General features: G+C 37.3%; 1 protein-coding gene across 1 annotated transcript in view; it reads left to right on the top strand.

Moving 5' to 3' along the window:
- Window positions 1–13,684: 13,684 nt before the first annotated feature.
- The window catches only part of ETV1 (ETS variant transcription factor 1), a 103,666-nt gene continuing 94,107 nt past the window's right edge, over window positions 13,685–23,243 (top strand). The window contains exons 1-3 of the mRNA XM_023732272.1: window positions 13,685–13,756; window positions 14,550–14,637; window positions 16,037–16,084. Of these exons, the coding sequence (XP_023588040.1) occupies window positions 13,712–13,756; window positions 14,550–14,637; window positions 16,037–16,084 (181 nt within the window). The 5' untranslated portion in view covers window positions 13,685–13,711. The remainder of the gene's footprint in view (window positions 13,757–14,549; window positions 14,638–16,036; window positions 16,085–23,243) is intronic.

Below are 23,243 nucleotides of genomic sequence, written 5' to 3'. Positions count from 1 at the left end.
CCATAGCTCCTTAAACTATATTAGGTAATGTAAATTATAGAAGCAGAGTCACTGAACAAACACAAGAATGTTATGTTCGTACTGTGGCTCCACAATTTAAACATCTAGGGAAAAAGAGAGGAACAGAAGAAGAATCAAAACAATAGCCAAAATGGTGAGCTGCAGGACATTAAGTGAAATAATAAACGAAACAAAGCAGAATTTTAAGCCTATCATGCACAGTCAGGGGACACGATTGATAGTGTAATAAACACCATTTTGCTTTGAACATACCTCTAGATATCATCTTACTTTGAACATAAAAATATTCATTCAGTGTGCATTTGGTGAGTACTTAGGAGTCCTAGGTGGTATAAATGGTTAAGCAGTCGACTACTAACTTAACGGTTGATGGTTAGAACACACCCAGAGTCACTTCGAGAGACAAACCTGGTGATCTGCTTCCAGAGGGTCACAACCCTGAAAACCGTATGGAGCAGTTCTACTCTGCACACCATGAGTCACCATGAGTTGGAATCAACTCAATGGCAACTAACAACAAGAGTGAGTGCTTAGTAGGAGACAGTAGTCCCTGGGTCATGCGGATGGTTAACGTGCTCTTCTGCTAATCAAAAGATGGACATTTGAGTCCACCCACAGGTGCCTCAGAAGAAAGTTCTAGTGATCTACTTCCAAAACATCAGCCCTTGAAAACCTTGTGGAGCACAGTTCTACTCTGACACACGTGAGGTCGCCATGAGTTGGACTTCACTCAGTGGCAACAGTTTTGTTTTGTTTTTTATCAGAAGCCAAGTCCAGTTCCAGGCAGGCTTATAGACAGAATAATGAACAATCAACCCAGATCTACCCTACTTTCTTGGAGCTTACATTTTGTGGTTGTGGTGGGGTGGAAAGATCAGGAAACAAAAACTAGGGGAAAATATGTAAACTCATATAAAATTTTCAAATAAGCTAAGTCCTAGGAAGAAAATAAGACAAATTAATGTGCTAGTGAGTTAGGGTTAGCAGGTGAGTGGCCACAGAGGCCCCTCTAAAGAGGCATTGGCAGTTATTATGTCTCTACTTCTAGTTTATGCTTTTCATTGGCAGGGCTGAACTGAGGCAAGTGAGTGCTCTAAACGCTGATGATCTGTGGTGCCCCTTCCTCTGTTTATTCATACATTCCAACAGTATGCGTGAGTTCTATATATACATGTAGGTATCTACATGTATAGATATATTGCTGGCCCTCCTCGCTGGAGTCGCTGGATCAGCAGACGTGGATGTACAAGATGGTTCTCTAAAATGGATCAGAGATCTGTTATCTCTTTATTTAATCTGTCCTTGCCCAGTAGCCACTCATGTTGGATCGAGTTGCATATTGAGTAAATGTACCAAAAGTTAAATTCGACAGCCTACCCCCACCTTTTGTTTATTAGAAAGAAATAGTATACTCCCAAGAGACTCACCTAGATAAGGAGTTTTAATTACATGGGAGGAGACCATAGGAGACAGATGTCAACAAATGTGTTGAAGTGGTAGGGGGGTCTCACGGTTTAAACAGCCCTGCCTGTGGGTGCTCTTGTGACTGCATGAACTTCTGGCCAACATATTCTCAAGCGCCGGAGTTGGTATCAATTTCATTTAGCACCCTGCAGTTCTCTTCCACTGCAGTGCTTGCTTCTCCTGTCCTGTTTGCTTGCATCTATGGGTCCCTGCTTTGGACAACTGGTGCCCCTGTTTTGCTGAAGCCCTAACTCACGTGCTTAACTTGCTCATTGGGTAATCCGTCCCTATTCCCTGGAGAGGGAGCGCATTATTTATCTATGTATTCCTAATGTAAAACAATGCCTGGCACACAATAGATAATGAATGCTAAACAGGGATTTTAATATGAGGAAATGAGTTTAAACTTCAGCATAAGGGATTTAGTTTCGCTTTTACTTAACATATTCCTACCTAAAGATGTTAATTCCCTAAAGGATATTATAATTTGAACCTCTGGATTCCCTTAGCTTTAGCAGTTTTAAAAATAGGGTATGTTTACACAGCTAGGCATTTGGAAGAAAATTGAGCATTCCAATTAGAATTTAAGAGGTTGCCATGAGTTTTCAAATATTTAGATATTTGATTGTAAACAGAATTTTACAATTTTAAGTGCTGGCTACTTAGTGGACAATAATCTTTCATAAAAATGTTTTTATTCACAATCTCATGAATTACTAATTGTTTACTCATTGGACCACTGACCTAGGGTGATATCATTTTAGCTTTAGACCATGTGTACATGATACCAAATCCTTTCTGAAAGAAATGACCAATTCATTTCTTACTACCAGGGTCTCATGAAAACGTTAGTTCAACAAGGGAGAATAAAGAAAACCAAAGACGCAAGAGAAAAATTAGTCCAAAGAACTAATGAACCACACTACCACAGCCTCCACCAGACTGAGTCCAGCACAACTAGATGGTGCCCGGGTACCACCACCGACTGCTCTGACAGGAATCACAATAGAAGGTGCCGGACAGAGCAGGAAAAAAATGTAGAACAAAATTCAAACTCATAAAAAAAAGACCAGACTTACTAGTCTGACAGAGACAGGAGAAATCCGGAGACTATAACTCCTGGACACCTTTTTAACTCTGTACTGCAGTCACTCCTGAGGTTCACCCTTCAGCCAAAGATTAGATAAAACGAACAATAACACACTTAGTTCAACTATGTCTACGAGACTAAATGGGCACAATAGCCTGAGGCAAGGACGAGAAGACAGGAGGAACAGGAAAGCTGGACAAATGGGAATGGGGAACCCAAGGTCAAGAAAGGGAGATGACTGTCGCACTAGATGACATCTTGATTACAACCTCAAGAGAAATCCTGAGCCAGAAGCACCCAACTAAGTTCATCCTATATTCTTGACTGAAAGGAACAGTGAAATAACGAATGTGAATTAAGTTGCTAAATTTTGGGATAGCTTGTTACTCAGCAACAGATAATTAATACAGGTCTTTCACTGCAGTTAGTTTGAGAAAAAATGACCTAGAGTGTTTTTGACCAATGGCCAGATATGTAAGGCTAAAGTAGGAAATTTTGTTGTTATTGTAGGCAGTCAAGTCTTTTCTGGCTCACAGCGACCCTATAGGACACAGTAGAACTGCCTCATAAAGTTTCCTAGGCTGTATATCTTTACAGGAGCAGATTGCCAGATCTTTTCACATGCAGAGGAGCTGGTGGGTTCCAACTGCAGACTTTTTCCTTTGCAGCCAAACGTTTAACCATTGCACCACCAGGGCTCCTTCAAGTCAGAAATAGCGAGTTCTTATTAATTATGATTCTAGATGTTGGAAAATAAGAAGAGTAATTTTGGTACCTACAAAAGTTAGATGAGCTATCAATGCCCCATCTTGTTCTAAGGTTGAATTATCCAGACTGCAAGCACTGATATCCCTTATTATCAGGAATGAGTCAAATAATGAGTTATTTATAATAAATGTCACGGCCTTTCTCTCTATTTTAACTCATAACATTTATTATTGTAAAGTATCTGAGTAGATTTCAGTAAGAGTCAGTGTGAAAATGTATGTATGTATAGGAAATATATCTTTGTTTTAACTCTAAATGCTAAGATTATTTTTAGGTCCCATCCATAGACTTGACTGTGGCAATGAGGTTCCGCTTCATGAATGCCTTTCTGATAATGATGTATTCCTTTATTTACTCAAATGATGTCAAGAGTGTCAGATACAAATCTTAACAATCGTAAGAATTTCATTCATAAGTAACTTATTTTCTGCATGGACCATATTGCTCTCACAATATATTTGATAAACCAATGAGAGTTGATGTCATTTGACACAATAGAAACAGAGTAATTTCAACTTAGAATATAAAAGCGAACCAAGAACAAAAACCTGAGTTTTATTTAGAGTGTGTCATACAGATACAAAGAAGATTTGTAGCTTTCTTTGATGTGCTCACATGAAACGCCTGTAGTCAAACGGCTATTTTTAAACTTGAGAAGAAATTCAGGACAAAAGGAACATTTTGAATATAAAAGGGAATTCAGGAAGATCACAAAGAAGTTAAATCACTATTACAAAGTTGAAAGACACATTGCTCTTCAAATACCAAGAAGCTGACTTAAGCATCATTGGTGACCTTTCTCTAGGGGAGACTTTCTGAGGTTCAAGAAAGTGATGGACATGAGGCCATTCTTTTGCCCCCTTTTCAGAAAATGCTTGATTTTGAACCACTGTTAGGTTTTACTTTCTTGAAACAAATTCCCATGTTGTGCATTCTCATCAAGCATTTTCCCTCTCCTTCAACTACTGTTCTGAACTTTTTGAACTCAGTAAAGAGATCTTAGTTGCAACGTACTTGGCGCTGGCATGCTGTGTCAGGCATCTAGTCAGCTAACAGCCTGGCTAGAGAAAGGATTCTGATGTGTCAATCCCCTGAGCAGGGTAAGTATTGGAGACCAGGAATTGGTCCCCACATGGATGGAAAGCTGGAAAACTGTTTTAAACATGGACAGAAATTCAGCCTGACTATTTCCAGGTGTAAAGGACAGTCCTAAAAGCCATCCTTCTGGTAAGTCAATGGTAGGACAGTGTGGCTGATCCAGAGAAGAGAGGCCTGCTGTCATAATACGTTAGAGAAAAGCTGTAGCGGACAAGAATGATTACTTTCATGGAGTTTGAACTCTGCTAAACCAAACCAGAAAACCCTTTGCTGTTGAGTCAATTGCAACTCACAGCGACCCTATAGGACAGAGTAGAACTGCCCCATAGGGTTTCCAAGGAGCAGCTGGTGGTTTCAAATTGCTGACCTTTTGGTTAGCAGCCAAGTTCTTCACCACCGCACCACCAGGGCTCCCTGAACTCTGCTAGGCAGTTTAAATATATTAGCTTATTTCTTCATCATAACAATTTTGTAAAATAGGCTTCATGTCCATTTTACAGATGTGGAAATTAAGATTCAAAGAGTTTCTGTAATTTAGACCATGTTACAGCCAGCATTCAAAACTGTGATTGTCTGATGTTAAAATCCTCTTTCTACTACATTATGTTTTTGCTGAAGTGAGTTAAACACAGCCGTTGATTAAAAATAAGAAAATTATGGAGTTTTCTTCTATAGGGATCTTAAGGACATCTAGTGCAAATTCTTCATTTAATTTTTTTAAAGAGAGAAAGAGAGGTCACATCGGTACAAGCTATGATTCTGAATTATATATTTCAGATACTTTGCTGTTGGTCACATAAATATCACATCTTTAGAAATCCAGAACACAATTGTGACCAAGGTTCTAAGGAGTTTAATTAAAGAGACAGTAATAACAATTTGTTTCTGTGTAAAAAAAAAACCAAGAAAGAAAGAAAGAAGCCTACACATTAGAGAAATATATTTAGCTCAGTGCAGCATTTAGTTTTCTTTCCAATAATAATTTTCACAGCAAACTTTCATCTAAAGCCATTTGTACTTGAGTATCAGCCCTTTTTACTGTCCAGTCGTGTTTTGTTTCTTTGTTTGCAAACAATCATTGCTTACAATATATCTTAGATTAATATTTGAAATTTGTTTATACTTGTAAAGAAAGGCAGTTTAGAAACATACTATTCATTCATTATCTCATTCATTCAACGGCATGCATTAAATACCTTTTATGTGCTAGACGGAGTCTCCGGGTGGTACAACCTGTTAAAGTGCTCGGCTGCTAACAGAAAGATTGCAGGTTCAAGTCTACCAGGAGGCACCTCTGAAGAAAGCCATTGAAAATCCTGCAGAGCACAGTTGTTCTCTGACACACATGAGGTCGCCATGAGTCAGAATCAAGTTGATGGCAATTGGTTTTATAGGCTAGTGACTAAGAACACAATAGTGACCAAGGTCCTAAGGGGTTTAAATAAAGAGACAGTAATAAACATTTACACAGAATTTAGAGCTATGGAAAATTGTCAGCTTTGAAAGCCCACAAGAAGGGGTTTCCCTAATGCTTCTTTGGTGTTCAGAACTGGAAAAAACAAACGATTTCCAGGAAGACATCACAGAGAGGCCCTTTGGGAAGCCGGCCTGGAAATATCATTCCTCTCAATGTCTATTACACATAAAAAATTAACTTTATTGTTAGTGCTTCAAATTGTTTTAAATCAAGCTATAATCCAGGACAATAAAATTCTAAGTCTAATATGGACCTTTGGGAGCCTTTTATTGCCTTTTGTCGCTACCTGTCTTTTACTTTTGAGGAAAGCACAGTAACCACGCCTGCAACTCTGTTTTCCAGAAAACAAATACAAGAAGTGGAGATTGGTGAACTCTGCTGTCTTACTATTTATGTTGAAGTTACCAATGCCCTACCTTCAGTTCAAAAAGAAATGCAAATTGTCCTCTTTGTAAAGGAAGGTAGAGGATTCATATTTTTTCCTTACTTGTCAGTTATTCCAAACTTCATGTACCACTCAAAAGTTAAGACCCATGACCACCTAGATGTATTGCTGTTATTGTTGTTAGCTGCTGTTGAGTTGGCCCCCAGCTCATGGCGAGCTGATGCACAACAGAACAAAACACTGCCCAGTCCTGTGCCATCTCCATGATGGGTTGCCGATCAGACCTGTTGTGATTCGTAGAGGTTTCACAGACTGATTTTTAGAAGTACATCGCCAGGCCTTTTGCTCCTAGCCCATTTTAATCCGAAAGCTCTGCTGACACCTGGTCAGTATCATAACAACACGCAAGACCACTAACAGCCTGGTAGTGCCTGTGCCTGTGGTTCATTGACTGGGAATCAAACCTGGATCTCCCACATGGAAGGTGAGAATTCTACCACTGAACCACCAATACCTTATATCTAGATATATAGGTGTTTTATAAATGAAAATGACATTTGTTCTTAGAAAACTACCCCTAATTTAAACTGATTTATTTATCCCTTTATTAAAAAAAATTGCAACTATGATACATGTATATAGTAACAAATCATTCCAAGTACCAGAAGAAAAAAATAATAATCTTTCACTTCTACCTCCAATCATTCTTACTAAGGTAAAAACTTAACTTATGGTAAAAGATGGGTGATCTTTCCATGCCGTTTTTTAATCATAAAAATGTTCATATTTATAGGTAAATATAGTATGTATTTTAAAAAAGTATAGGCATTGTCTTAGTCAGCTAGTGCTGCTATAACAGAAATACCACAAGTGGATGGCTTTACAAAGAGAAGTTTATTCTCTCACACTCCAGTAGGCTACAAGTCCAAATTCAGGGTGTCAGCTCCAAGAGAACGCTTTCTCTGTTGGCTCTGGAGGAAGGTCCATGTCATCAATCTTTCCTTGGTCTGAGAGCTTCTCTGCACAGGAACCTCAGGTCCAAAGGATGCGCTCTGCTCCCAGTACTGCTTTCTTGGTGGTATGAGGTTTCCATGTCTCTCTGCTCGTTTCTCTCTTTTATATGTCAAAAGAGATTGGCTTAAGACACTATCCAATCTTGTATATCTCATCAATATAACTGCAGGTAATCCATCTTATTAAATCATAGTGATAGAGTTTACAACACATAAGGAAATCATATCAGATTATAAAATGGTACACAATCATACAATACTGGGAATCATGACCCAGCCAAGTTGACAGATATTTTTGGGGGATACAATTCAATCCATGATAGGCATATATCATACATTATCAATGGGAGTGATATTGTCCCCAAGGAAAGAAAATTATGTTTTGTGAGGGGGAATCTTAAATATTACAATGGTTCACCACCCTCCAAAAGACTATAAGGCATAAACAAATATACAGCATATTTGTGGTATTAAAATTTAATAGATGAGGGTTTTTCCAAAAAAACTAATGTCTGAATAGCTTCTTAGAAAAATTAAAAAAAACCTGTTACTGTCGAGTAGATTCTGACTCAGAGCAACCCTGTAGGACAGAGTAGAACTGCCCCAGAGAGTTTCCAAGGAGCGGCTCATGGATTCGAACCACCAACCTTTTGGTTAGCAGCAAAGCTCTTAACCACTGTGTCACCAAGGCTCCAAGGGTTGAGAAACACTGATATGTATATGTGTGTATATGTACATACTTTTTAAACAAAAACAGTATATGAGGTACTATATACCCTGTCTCTTGCTTTTTTCACTTAAGATGCTATGTCACGTGTAAATCATGGTTGACACACTCAGATGCTTACAGTGGTCCGATGGGTAACATAACTGAGAAAAACAGATTGAGGAAGAGCGTGGACCATGGCAAAATTGAGACAGCCTATGCTTCCTTATAACTCAGCTGAAGGTGCTGATGTGGGAATTTGGGCCCAGTGTTTCATATTCTCTGATTTTTCAAGCAATACTGGAAATGTGGATTTTTTTAAAGTGAAATCTGAATTTTAAATGTTGACAATGAATTCACTATGAAGGTCAAGATCATGTGGGTCCAGCAAAACATGTCTGCCATTAGCACACATTGCAGGCCTCCCATTGGACTTCTGGTAGAAATCTAACCCAGGGTTTCTCAAAGAAAGGTCCAGAGACCACTGCAACAAAATCCCTACAACAGGATCACCACATGATGTGCATACTGGGCCCCATCTCAGGTCTATTGAATCAGAAACTCTACGGATCCATCCAGAAATGTGAATTTTTAACAAGAAGAAAAGGATGTAGTATACTTTTTTTTTTAACAGCTATATAATCATAGTATGAATTCCAAAGCATCAGAGAATCATACTTTATTAAAACCGTCCTCTTATTGATGGCCATTCAAGTTGCTTCCAGATTTTTCCCTCTACAAATAGTATTTCAATAAACATTCATATGTACTAAATTAAAAAAGAAAAAAAAGGACTGTTTTTTCTAGGATAGATTTCTCAAATTAGAAATATTTGATCTAACTTTAAGATCTACTAGATACTGTAAACTTACTTCTCAAAGTTTGCAGAAAGTCACATTCCAACCAGCAATTTATGTGTGCCCATATTCCAATACCCACATCGCTAGATAATAGAAATTTTTACCAACTTGATGTGTTAAAAATTCTCTTTATGTTTTAAATGGATAATATCTTGACTTCTAGTGCAGTTAAGCATTTTTCCATCATTTGTTTAGATGCTGTTTTTATTCCCTCTACTTGAGGAAGTCTGCAGATATTCACTGGCTGACAATAGCAGTGTTGAGAGTGGGAGACAGGACACTTTCTACCAACTATCAGTTTCCCTGATACACTTACCTTCTTCTAGGCTCTATCCCGCTCCCAAATTCCTGCTTGCCTTCCCACAGGAAGTCCGCTACAGACACTAATTATCTTTCACCATTCTTCAAGGCTCTATAGTTCCCTTCAGAACTACTTTCACCTGCTCATTTTTCTTTGCCCATTTTGCTAGTTAGTAGTCTATCTTCCCTATTTGATGCAGCGTGTGAACTAGACCATTAACAATTTGTCTTATATAGTATATTAATTAAAAAAAAATTACACGTTATTATTTTACTTAATGATCCACACCATTTGAACAAAATTCATTTGGTTTTAATCATATTTACCATTTAAAGCAAGCTGCACCATTTTAGTTTAAATTTTAAGTTTCTATTTTTCTGCTGCTTTTAGAAATTCACTTTTTTAATTTAACCACATGCATTTCAGTATAGTGCTATAATAAGGTAATTGCAGAAAAGCCATTAATGAATGTTATTTTACTTTATTAAACAACAGCAAAGGAACTATAAAAATTTGAATAGCTTTATACACAAGTCAAAAAATTTTCAAACTCAGAAATGGACTTTTTTTTTCCTTTACATTTGGGAAAAACTTTCTCTCAGGGGCTCCTATTTCAAAACCCAAATGGGATTTCAAAATACAAGTAAATAAATGTCAAACCTCTTGGCCTCTATTCTGCCATTCTATGCCTGAAATCCTGCCAAAATGAAATCTTCCATTCAAGAGGGACTGGCATTTACTAAGCTGATTTTTTAAAGACTCATTTTCAAAAGTAGTGGAAACTTTGTGCAACTCTTGACGTTCCCCTCTGTGGAGAGAACAGCTGCCTCTGTAGACATTTTCCACAATCGTAACATTTTCTGAAAAACAAAACTTGAGCCCTTCCAAGGTCTGTAGCCATTGGGTCTGTTGGTTTTCCCCAGTGCCAAGCACAGAAGATAAACAGCCGCCAAACTAAAATCTAGTGTCTCAGAGAGCATCAAGGCACAAGAAGGACAGAAGAGAAAGTGGGAGAGAGAAAGGATCATGGTTCAACCGTTCACTTGCAAGAATGGCACATTTGTCTCAAAATTTAAAGCTGTTTCAACAAAACTGTGCTGTAGGGAAAGTGACTGCTTTTTCACATTTTCAATTAAAGTCCTAAGATCAAATAGTTAAATGCTATAAGTCTGTTTAAAGAATTAGAAAGGGAAAATAACGGAGCTCCGGCAATACGATGTAAAATCGAAGGATTAGCTAGCAGTTTGGGTAGGCGGGTACAGCAGGAGGGTCAGGATGGGGGCCTGTGAAGGGAGAGTTTTGGGTAAATGAATACTAAAACTGCCAGCAGGCTGAAACCTGTAATATTCCTAAAAGAAACTTTAAAAAAAAAATAGCAAGAAATTCGTGGGATGAATCAAAGGTAAAAATGAAAATTACAGAATCTTCAGTGAGAAAAAAGAAATCTCTCTACAGTATCAAACTGTTTGCAGTTCTAAAAACAATGACTTGACGAAGCAGCAAGCTAAGAGCTCTCTCCTCACTCTCCTTAATTCTCTTCTTTTGCTCTGGCGCAGCTTTTTTTGTAGACAGTGCACCCCGGAATTATCCCCGCATGAACCTTCCTTTAATTTCATACTTAATTTTTTTCCCCCCTTGTTATTGCTCTCAAAGCACCTTTTTTTTTTCCTCTTCTATTATTGTTTCAGAATCTGGACATAGTGGAGGTAGCGAGTCAGAAAGAAAAGTTTTGTGATTTGGGGAACTTGGGCCTTTGTTGTGTTTCCCCCGCCACGCCCCCAACCACGTGACCAAGAGAGACCGGAATTTTGTGAATGGAGCTGAAAGGTGGCTGCGGGGGCGTGGAGGCTCCGCCCCCTTCCCTTAGGTGCCCAATCCCCTAGCGGAGCGCTGCGGGGTCAGCGATAAACAACAATGGGCTGGGAACCTACGGTTTGTTATTGGCTGCGGGGAGAACCTCGCGGAGACCTAACCCGAAGCTCCTCCCTCTACCGGTTACCCTGGATACGGGTCGGGCTCCTGCAGCAGAGAAGGTCTTTGGAAACTGTTGCTCAGATTACAGTGGGTGGGTTATCCTGGGAGTGCTAGGCGGCGGGACACTCTTGCTATTGGCCCCCCGCCTGGGTGCACTCGCAGTAAGTACACCAGAGCCTTATAGGCCTTTAGCCTCCGGCCAAACTGCTCCCAGAACTCCTCCCTTGGCGGGGTTAAAGTGCAGTTCCCGCTCAAAATACTTGTCGGTTCGCACGTTGTCACAGGCTAGTCGGATTTGCTCGAGTTTCAGTGAATGCACAGTGTGTTCCTGGCTACCCGTAATTATTGGTTGTTTTCCCAGTAATAACTGTTTTCTTTGTTTCTTGTTTTTGCATTGACGTACACCTTTCCATTCCTGGTTACCCCATGGGTCCGGAGTTGAGTCTTGTGCGCTCACATTCCATTTTAAAGCGTTTCCACAACGTTCCATTTAAGAAAGGAAACTTTCAAATAGAAATTGAGAACTGCAGCACGTTTCCCAACCGGCGGAACAGCTGCCGGAAACGTCCTTTGGTCACCAGCTCTGCTCTAGTCGCCACCAGGATTACAAGTCGATTTCAATACCACTAAGCCCCTGGTCATAGCGACCTTATAGGACAGAGTAGAACTGACCCATAGGGTTTCCAAGGCTGTAAATCTTTACAGAAGCGGACTGCCACATCTTTCTCCAGCAGTGAGGCTGGTGGGTTCCAACTGCTGACCTTTTGGTTAGCAGCCGAGCCGGAATCCACTAGTTGGCAGTGGTTTGGTTTAAGCCTCTAGTCCCATCTCCGCGGCCTCCCACCGCTTGATGGGTGGTGACTCATCACTGCTCCAAACCCCGTAGGAGGGTAACCCGGTAAGTGGCTCCAGAGACGCAGCCCTCACTTTTCAACGTCCTAGCCATTGTCCTTGAAACCCAAGCCCCCTCACCGCTCTTCCCCAACTCCCGGCTCCGGCTATTTGAAAAGCTCGAGAGGAAGTGAAAGCGTCAAGTACAGTAAGTGACACCCTCGCCTCGGTGTATACATAACAAAAGCTCAGGAAACGTGCTGGTCCCCGGGATATCAGAGCCACCTCATCCTCTCCCCTGTTCGTCCCCACCTCCACAGTGGGCTGAAAGCACCTTTCTCCAATGCACACGTAGGTAGATATTTAATTTTTATACACTTTTCCTCACCTAGATTGCCCTATAGTCCTTCCCCCCGACTCCCCGTTCTCCAAAGACAACTGTCCCTTCCTCTCCTAATAAGCATTTCCTCTGCTTGTCGCAGAAGCTTTCACCATAAGATACTTTCTTTTTCTGTCTCACCAACGACAGCATCTAGTTTTATTTGAGAATAGCTCTTAAAAAAAAAAAAAAAAAAAAGCTCGATAAGCCGTAATGCTGGTGGTGGTAGGAGGGTGTTGAAAAAAGGGATAACAACTTGGCCAAAAGCTTAGTGGGAACAAGGCTAGGGAGCGAGGTGGGCTCCTTGTCAGGTCAAGAGAAAGGCTGGAGACCTTGGGAGGATTGAGAGAGGTTTGTGGATCGCGCTTCAGAATATATACACCTGAACAGAACCAAAGTGCTTTAAGGAAATCTGCCCAGTAGTGCACCAGCTACTTGGCAGCAGTGTCCCCGGGCGTCTTAACAATAGCTGCGGGTAGGAGGGGAGTCGATTCCCACTGGCTTTTCCAGGCTGCGAATTCCGCACCTCTCGGCCGCTGGGCACCCGGCTCCGGCAGAGGGGCGAGCGAGATCCTCGAGAAGGGGCAGCAAGCCGCCTGATTGACAGCCCGAAATCTGATCTTGTGAAAGAGACGCGGAGCCAATGGGAGGCAGCGATCCATCAGTTTGGATTGGAGGCCCCTGGAGGAGAAGTAGAGGAAAAACCACTGAAATGAGCTCTGTCAGAGGCGCTTTCAGCTTCCAAGGGGGAAGTGCTGGGCAATAATTAATGTTTTTATTAAATTTGGAGGGAATTTTTTGCAGCCGTTCGCCTAGCTTGGCCTTCAGGTGGGTCTTTCCAACAACTTTTTGTGTCTCTCCAGATAATTGCATGGTTGTGGGTTGCAAAAACTATCCTTACGAAAGAGGTGTCTCCGTCTCTTTAGTCCCGTTAGGTGCAAGGCAAGTCTCGTTGATCGCCATTGCTAGTTTTGCACACGTTTGCGAATCAGCGCTGCCCGGGGTACACTGACCGCGCAGGGAAACATCGAGAGTGTAAATAAATGCATCGCCTCTTGTTCGGATTTTTGCTACTGCCGAAAATATGTAAATTGTGAACTCTCTTGGCTCTCTTTGGATCCAGGTGAAGGAGGCGGTGTAGGGAGGGTTATTTTTGTGAATGGGACTTTCGGAGGGTAATTAGCTATGCAAATTCAAGAGCTTCATTCATGATTTTTTTTTTTTTTAAAGCCTAAAAGCCATCTTGTTCCCCTCTAGGTTGACAGAAGTCCAGATCCCGAGGAAATCTCCAGCTAAATGCTCAAAATATAAAATACTGAGCTGAGATTTGCGAAGAGCAGCAGAATGGATGGATTTTATGACCAGCAAGTGCCTTACATGGTCACCAATGTGAGTGATCAGTTCGAAAGTTGCTGTTTATAAACTTGACTCCGGCGGGGGGAGGGAGGGAGGAGTGGGGGAGGGAGAGGATGAAAAGGGGGTTGGGATTGCAGATACTTTATCTGCTTTGTTGCCACTGTAGGGCGACTCTGCTTCTAGAAGCCCAGTCTTCAAAATGAGCTTACCTTTCAGTGATTTGGATAAGGCATAGCTTTGTTTTTAAGACCCCTTTTTCTGATTAAAGTGTCCAAGATGAGTGGAAGAGGAGACGGAGGGCAGCAGCAGCTGCTGCGCTCAAAGTTTCTGGCTGGGTTTGTCTGCCACATTGAAAAGAATGAAGTTGAGACAAATGCTGACACTTTTTGTTTACATGGGGTGTTTTTGTTTCTTTTCCCCTCATTTTCTCTCTTATTTTTTAAATTTCTCCACTCTCTTTTAGCTGCCTTTTTTTTGTGGGTATCTGAGAAACTAGAATTCACTGTATTTTAATCCAGCCTAAAAACGACTTTAAGTCAAATTGCTTGATGTTGTTTTGATGCTGAGATACCATGAATCTATGACTGATAAATAGTAGAATGTTAGAATCGGCATAGGGCAGCAACTCTCTCTTGGCTGTTGAAGTCTCAGTATAGGTTTTCACCGTCATGAATGCAGAAAATGAATATTAGAATTGATACTATAGAATTTATTTTTTCTGTTGAGAGAGAGGATCCAGCAGACTTTATGTTATTTATGCATGTGTTTTTTGTATGTGATATCTGAGGTTTACATTCTTTTAAAGGATTTTATCTTTCCCTTTTAGAGTCAGCGTGGGAGACATTGTAACGAGAAACCAACAAATGTCAGGAAAAGAAAATTCATTAACAGAGATCTGGCTCATGATTCAGAAGGTGAGGTTTGATTTTGGGCTGAATTCCCCCTATTTACCCGCCCCCCCCCCCAAAGAAGAGAAACACTTCAATCTTATCTTAAAAATAGTAAACTTTGAAATAACTGAATTTAACTAATACTTTTATTTGGAGAAATTTACATAATGTGACAGTTTGCATTGGAGAATGTTTTGTGGTCTTGTCACAAAACTAATGAAAGAAGTAAATAAAAATTCCAAGTGACATCCTTCTTTTAATCATTTTTTTATGTTTAAATACACTTGTCCCTATGACACATAACTAATATCATACAGTAAGTTATGAATTCTAAAATAGTCAACACATCGGGACACATTGAGCAGCTATGTACAATGTGTACACTGCTGAAGTTTTTCTTCCTACATTATACAATTGTTTGATTTCCTATCCCCTTTATGTTAAAATCATATACTATTATCAAAATTTTCATGAAAGATTTTAATGTCTATAAGGTAGAGTCATAATACCTTATTTATAGGCCTTAAAAGTGTTCACTGAATCATAATGAGGGCCTAATTAATAATTACATTACTTATTCAGAAAGTTAGGCTACAGATTCTTTTCATGAACTATTGGTAGGAGGTCAATATATTATAAATTATTTCAGCCATATGGGAGCATTCATAATAAACTTAATATAATTAGATTTAACTGTCAAAGTTCAGTTTTCAATTTAGATTAGATATGTTGAATTCTGAAACTTCCTCAAATCCTTATACTTATTGAAGACCTCCCCACCAAAAAACAGGACAGAAAACACAATTTTGGACTTGATAATTCACAGATGCCAGGGAATTATTTCTCTTTGATTTTGTAAATCTTTTAAGGTAGAAATTTTTCTCAAAAAAACTTATATTTAAAAGTTGTCCCTTTCAGTGTTATGGTATTAAACCTGACAACATATAGTACTTTGAGGGTCATCTCAAGTACTGTTATATTATTTATATAAGATTCAGAAGATATAAATAAAATGCTTTTCGGTCTTTCTATTCTTTCTCTCACTATTTTAGCAAGAGTTGAATAAATTTGAGAAAGACTTCCACAGATAGAAACACCTTCCTTCAGCCTTTTTGTAAATCCTACTGTATGTGTGTTTGATGTTCCTAAGCTTATTTATTAAGTCTTTTGCTAAGGAAAAAAAAAAAAAAGACAATTACTATTTAGTGTTTGAACTATAAGAGCTTCTTAAAAAAGCATTGCTTAATTGGCATCAAAAATGTTCAGAATTGTTGAGATATGATTCCTATGTTTGTTTTTATATTGACCCCCCCCACAAGTTGAATTGATATTGAATACCAATTTTACAATGATGAACATTTCTGCTTAATGAAGACTTAAAGGTTTGCAAATCTTATGTTACGTCCTTTGACTTTTTTTTTAGAACTCTTTCAAGATCTAAGTCAATTACAAGAAACATGGCTTGCAGAAGGTAAGGCAAAAAATTGCTGTAAATGGGAGAAAAGCAACTCTAGAAGGGAAAAAAAAAAGTCCTGAACTTGCTGTCTTAATGTTCAGCCCAATTAATTGAGCTCTAAAAGAGCCACCTCATGTGTCATGCATACATTAGAGCCTCTGATGAGTTTGTCTTTGGGGACTCTGGGGCTGCACTACCCAGTGTCATCACAAATTACCAGGAGAAATTGCTTCCAGCTCACAATCACATCTGCTTTTGGCAAGAACTAATGCACCAAGACTTCAGGTTCTAAGCCTCTGTTCAGATTTTAATTGCAATTGATCAGGTTTATATTATTGTACCTCGAGAGACCTCCTAGAGCCAGAACCTGGCTTGCTGCTTCCTTTAGAGCAGCGCATATCATTATTTGTGTTCTGGTGGAGGACTTCTCTGATGGCAGAAATTAGTTTCTTTGGGTTCATCAGGACGGGATGCTTCAAGATTTAAGTGCAAGTGTCTTCTTTCCACCTTGTTCACAACACAGAACGTTAGGTGTGTATCTAATACTTAGGAAATCTCAATCTATGCATTTAAAATAAATCTTTGGGGGATTTGATGATTTAAAAAATGTTTTCTATTTGTTACTATACATGTGATGTTTGTTGAAATTGACCTTTGTTATTTTGTCACTTTTATTAGGATTTATTTACTATAGCAAGGAGACATTTAAAGATACTACTTTGATTTTGGATTATTTTTTGATAAAATTTTGCATTTAATCTATTATTCTTTTATTGTGTGAAACTTCATTTTATAGTAACACTAAGATATTGCTTCAGTAAAGCTTTATAGAACTTCAGAAATGCCCAGTGTTGAGGGATCTTGTGGGCATTCATAATTTGAAATTTTTCTTTTGCATTTAGTATAATGAATGTGAAATTTTAATTTTATCCTGTGATGTGTTTTGTGGGAAAGAGAAAGAAAATTATAAATATTTAAGCCTTGAGTAAAATTGTGTTATTTTTGTCTTCACATTATATGGGAAACACACAATTTCTTGAACAGATTTTTAAGATGGTAAGGAGAGAGAGGGTCTCTTTAAGTTGAACCCAAGTGTTGCTGTAGGTACTTGGAGGCTGACTGACTTGTTTTATCCCGTGGTCTTGCAAACAGTTGATCAAGTTGCTGTTAGTATGTAAAATAAGTTTCTTTGTTTTGCTGATATTCCAGTTCTCCAAAGAGCTTTTGCAATCTTTATGAATCTTTTAAGTTAAGTAGATTTCCTGGTAGTCCTTTGAAAGGGCGATTGTATTTACGTGTTAATGAAAGGTAAGTATTTATGAAAGTTTTAGTTACATTTAAAGGTCATTTTTCCTGTCTCTGTAAATGAAACTTATTGCAATAGATTACTTATTATTGCAACATAAGCCATACATTCAAATGTAACTTTTTCAAGAAAAAACCCCATAGAGCTTCTCATGTTGACTTTTATCTATTAATTTTGTAAAGTTGAAGGTTGTGAGGTTATTGCGTTTATGAGGGTGTTTGTTCGTTTATCCAAAAGAACTTAAAATAGCTATTTTAAATGTTCTGGAAGGTTTGTTGCTTCTTAAGATTTTAAAATCTCATTGATTCCAAGTCAGTGCACTTGCTGGCAGATTTTGAATGTGCATAGCAACTCTGTTACTGGAATTTTAAAATACAGAATCTGTGACAGACTCTTAAAATTTTATAATCAATTTCAGTACTTTTTTTGGTACTTTTGACTTGTTTTGTTTCTTGTAGCTTGAATAAGTGATTTGAATAATCTATCCAAGTTTTTCTTTTAAAGCTCTGCATTGAATATTCTTGCTAATGATTTAACATACCTGCAAATCAAATCTGAAGGTTTTACTTTATATAAAATAAACCTAGAAAATGACCGATGTATTTGAAAAACATGGACTTTTTCTTAGAAAAGAATGCATAAGCTTAAAAAGTTCAGGAATGAATCCTTAGAGTGTTTTATTAAATACCCAGGTGAGCTACTATTTACAAACTAAGGATAATATTGTATTTAGAAGAATTCAAATATTTGTCAGAATAATTTCATTTATCCAATCATGAGATAAGCAAAAGTTGTTAACATGATTTTTTTTCACCTAATAGTAAGAAGAGTCTTTTTTAACCATTGGTTAATAAACTCCACATTTATTTTTGTTTGAGTAATTAAACACAATTTGAGTATTTTGCATTAAGATTTTAACTTGACTTATTCTATGGATTGACTAATTAGCTAAAAAGAGATCTCAAAATTATCCTACTTTATTTGTAGCTAGATTTGTCCATTTATGTCCTTCTGAACATCTAGAAATTAAAACATTGCCAAATTGGCAGACTGTATGCCATTTACATGTTTCTTTTCTTAATGACCTTAATGACCTGAACGCCGAGAAACTGACCATGGAATTTTAAGGCATCTTGACCCGTTTAAAAAAGATCTCTGTCAATTAACCAAGTTTCTCTCATGAGTTAGAATCCCAGTGGGAAATTAAACAGGTCTAAAAATCTTATTACACATGAGTCAAGTTAGCTGTAATGTGTTACATAAAAACCATGTTTTTAAAAAATAATCAAAGTCTCTTAACTACGTGGAGTATGATATATCTTAGCATACTTAATCTGTTCTTTCTTGTAAGAATTTTTCTAAGGTAGACCTAAAACTCCACATGTGGATTAAGTCACTGGGTAGATTAGTATGGGTTATGAAACGTGAATTTATGAATTTACTTCTAAGAGGAAGTTGGGGTAGCTTAGGCAGGACTATGTGAGTGTGAGGATGGAACCAGTATTTTCAGTTTACTAAAATCATCTCTAAATACACTTCCATGCTCTCTAAAAAAATAATTTCTATATAGGGATAAAAAATGCGTTTGTGAAGAATATAACTTTATATTAATATCACTTTTTGTATGTTAACACTACAATTTAAAAGTTTTTAACATAAGTATCATAATTTAAAATAATCACGGCTTATTCTGAGTTTAAGAAAATTGAAACACTAATGTTTTCTGCGACCATAGTAGTAGTTAAAAAAAAAAAAATCAGAGAATGTCTAGCTCGTATTTGTGCCAGAGTTACTTCACATTATAATTTTACTATGTACAATTCTTTATTGATTATTTATCTTTTGAACAAGAGTGCTACTGACAGAAAGGCAATTGCAATTAGCTGATCCCATCAAATAATGAGTTCGAGTATCAGTCTTACCCATAACATGATAATGTCTTATGCTTTAACAACCTGTTTTAAGTTGTGCTTTAGGGACTGATGTCCTAGAAATTCACAGTTAAATTTCGACCCTTTGTGTGAGTAGGACAGATAGAGAAGGATGTAAACTTGAATTTAAAAAAAAAATTGCATTCTTGAAAACTTGCTTATTAAAGCTTACCTACTAACACAATTTAAATAATAAACTTCAGTGTATATATGTATATACACATACATATATAAGTACATAGTTACTTTTGAGAGTAATTTTTGGTGGTGGTCTAGAAGTTCTTGAGGTTCCCTTTCCTCAGTAATATTAAAGAAAAAAGTCAACCGTGATTCGCTACCATCAGGATAAAATATTTTTCAATTACTTTGTAGTAGTGAAGCTTTGTGCTCCCACCACATATCCAAGTCAAAGTTTTATCTCCAAGAACAAACTTTCTACACCAAAAGTTATTACCTCATAGAAATACTTTTTTTTTTTTTTGGTTTTATGTGACGGTCTAATAGTCAGGTTGACTTAAAAGTAGAAATATCATAATTATCATCTCAGTTTGCTTTGATGGCTGATTCTAAATTCATATCCCAAGTCATTTTTTATGAAGTCCCTTAAATAATCTGTGCTATTGTTATTTGCTGTACAGAATGTCATCCGTAATATACCGTAGTCATAATGCACTCATGTTTATATATCAAAGATTGTAGTTTTTTTTAATGGAACGTACAATTAGATAAGTGTTCATGAATTTTTTTTTTCCTCCCCTGTGACACAGTAAGGAATAAAGGCTTTCAAAGCTACATTATTGTATTTGGTTTACATAAAAAAAGGAATTAAGAATTAAGCATTAAATTATAGAAGTCCAAAAATTTCTTAAGAGTTGAGCAAGAGGCATTTGATTTGTATGTGTGTGTGTGAGGTGTATGTGTGTGTAGTGAAGGGGTTACAACCCTCTTTCCCTGCACCAGGAAGTACTTAAAAATACAAAAGAATGACTTCTCAATTGGACTTAATTTAAAGATAGCAGGTAGAGTAAATGTATTTTGATTCTAAATATTCATTGGACTTGTAGAAATGTTTTCTCATCTAGGATCTATATGCCAAAAAGAAAAGTGCTTTAAAAAAAATAGAAACATTGAATTTGGTGTTGCATAGGTAGCAGTTTTTCCCAGAGGGTTCTAGTAAATGTTAATGAAGTATTGCTGAGCTGTTCTCATTCAGTTACAGGAAACACATAATTCTTTGCGTTTCATAATATGTCTTGATTCCCTTTGACCTGTGTACAATTTTGTAGTAATAATAATGACAATATTGTCGGCACCTCTGTAGCATTAGATAAAATATTTGTCTAGAAACACCTAGTTGAATCTGAACTACTCTTAAGTTTTCAAGTCGCTGCAGGTCAATTTAGTTAAGAAATGAAGCTGAGTTGATACTAAAGACACTTAAAACTTACTGTTTTCTTTTATTTACTTTTAGAATATTTAGAAAACAATGTCTTTATCAAGTATTAAAGATGTTTCTGTCACAGGGAAATAGCCCCCATTTTTGTGTGTGTTTAAGTATGTTTATACTTCTTGCATTAATTAATGCTTATACATTGGTACAATGATTTTAATGTTAAAAGCGGATGTGGTGTAAAACCAGGCTTAGTGGACTCATGATTATTTTGTTCCATGGCCTGAAGCTTTATTTTAGGATTAAACAGAATACCACTGTTCGAAGGCTGATTTTCTTGCTGTTTTATTTAAAAAACATTTTAAATTTCTTCAGAGAACTGATTTCTAACCCTTTGAATCAAAGTGAAATTCTATAAAGTTCAGCAAAAGTCCATTATAATCTTATGATAAAGAGAACTTGAATAATAGAAAAGAAAAAGAAGACATTTCTTTAATGACTTTTCCTCCTTTTTCCTTTCCTTCTTTCTTTCTTCCCCCACCCCCTCCCTCTTTCCTTCCCTCTTTCTTCTATATATTCAAGTTTCCTTGACAAGGTACTGTGTAAAGCAGGATGGGTTATCTATCTACCTATCTACCTACCTACCTATCTATCTATCTATCATCTATCTAACTAATGAATTTTTATAAGCGTGTCATTTATTTAAATATATTCCTTAATGGGTCCGAGCTGTATTTGAGACAGAGCAATAAAATTGGTGTGTTTATATGGCAAGTTCAAGTTTACTTGCTTTAGCTCTTCTGAAGGGTGTGACATGAAAAGATTTGCGGTTGGGCCACATGGCTCATGCTGGACTGTGTTTTTGTGAATGGAGGCAGAACTCCAGAACTGCCTGCTTGTCTTGAGGAATTGCTGAGAAGATCAGCTGTCTCATTCATGGGCAGAAAGAATGACTCATACTTCTTCCGCCTTGTTTGGCTCCAGGTCATTGTTACAGTGGATAGAACTGGTTTTAATTAAATATTAACCCTTTTTATACTTGACATTTGTTTTATTTGCAATTTTTCTACCTTTTTCTTAGCTTTAAAAAAGAAAACCTCACAGGACCCTAGTTTCTAAGAAAAAGAGGTTTTTACTTGCCTGCAGCTAGCCTTGTAAAGTATTAAAAGTTCACCTTTTCTTAAGTAATGATTATTAATTTGGAAGCTAAAAGTAGGCTTAAAATAAAGGTAAGCTATATTTAAAAATTGCCCAGCTCCACTCCCCAAAAAATGTTAGTTAAAAAAGGATATGAAAATTAAAAATGAGACTTGAGAATCCTGTGACCTGTAGATCATAATTAAGATTTTTCTGGATTTCTTTCCCATGATATGTAGTAAAGAAAAAAAAACCTAGAAAACCAAAAAAAACCTTTGGATAGCAATCTAGGTAAAGCAAATAGCTGAGAGTGCAGATACTATCCTTTTAAAGCCAAGATCCGGAGACTTGATGGCAACTTGTCTATTAATGTGCAATGAACTGATAGAGCTGCTCCAGCTATTACCAATAAAATCCACATGCTTAATCTTCTTGAAAGCCTTTTACTGGTCTTTTGGTACATACTTTACGCCCTTGTCCTTCTTTTTCTCTTTCCTTTCCTCTTTAATTGCTTAATGAGAGGAAAACATTTTCATTTCTAAAGGTGATCGTTTTAAGCATAGTTTTATAACACAGTAGGGAAAAAATATCTGTTAGTTTGACTTTTATTGGTAGGGCTTGCCACAGATTTTCAGGCAGAATTATTGTCCATTGATGAAAAAAAGGAAATGTATGATACAAGTGCGGCAATAGTTAGTCATATTTTCCTTGCCTAGATCCAACTTGTGTTTTTAGTTAACTGCTTTCCCTTTAGTCTAACTTGAAATTAGAGGTATACTTAAGCCTTTGTCTATTTAAATACTATGCTGCTTCATTTGGTCTATTCAGTTTTTTAAGATTAGCTTCTGTGAAAATGTGAGTCATATGTTTTTTGTTAAAATTCTGTAATATGTTCAGACATAAGTGTGAAGTATTTATTCAGGATGTTAAAGATTTAGAACAGAAATAGCAATTCTTATTCTTACTCTTTTTACGAATTGTTAGTATGCAGCTACTTTCTTTGTATTTGTGAGGTATGACTTCTAGATTCTTCTGCTTCTAAAGTTTTGCCTTTTTTTCCACATATATTCCAGCACGCACCACATGTCTATCAGTGATTGTTATGCTTTTCTTGCAGTGATACATATCGTGGAATTGCAACTTTGTCTTGTGATAGTAAAAAAAAATATCTGGCCTTTAGGACATTCATAGCAGCATATTCAGTTACAAATATACTTTTGTTACTCACTAGCTATTTTTAACTATTCCTGTAAAGGATATTACATTTTTATTAGATTCTTGTAAATGCTGGGTTTTTAAAAGCATAGTAATTGCCGAGGCTGATAATTTTGCATCTCAATCGTTATATCTGTTTAGCTGTTAATTTAGAGGAGAACCAAAACATGTGTAACTATGATGGGAAAAAAAAAA

This window comes from Trichechus manatus, unplaced genomic scaffold (genome assembly GCF_000243295.1).
Source record: "Trichechus manatus latirostris isolate Lorelei unplaced genomic scaffold, TriManLat1.0 scaffold00050, whole genome shotgun sequence".
In the NCBI taxonomy this organism is placed as follows: domain Eukaryota; kingdom Metazoa; phylum Chordata; class Mammalia; order Sirenia; family Trichechidae; genus Trichechus; species Trichechus manatus.
Note: the sequence above shows the minus strand (reverse complement) of the source record. Positions and strands in the feature narration are given on the sequence as shown.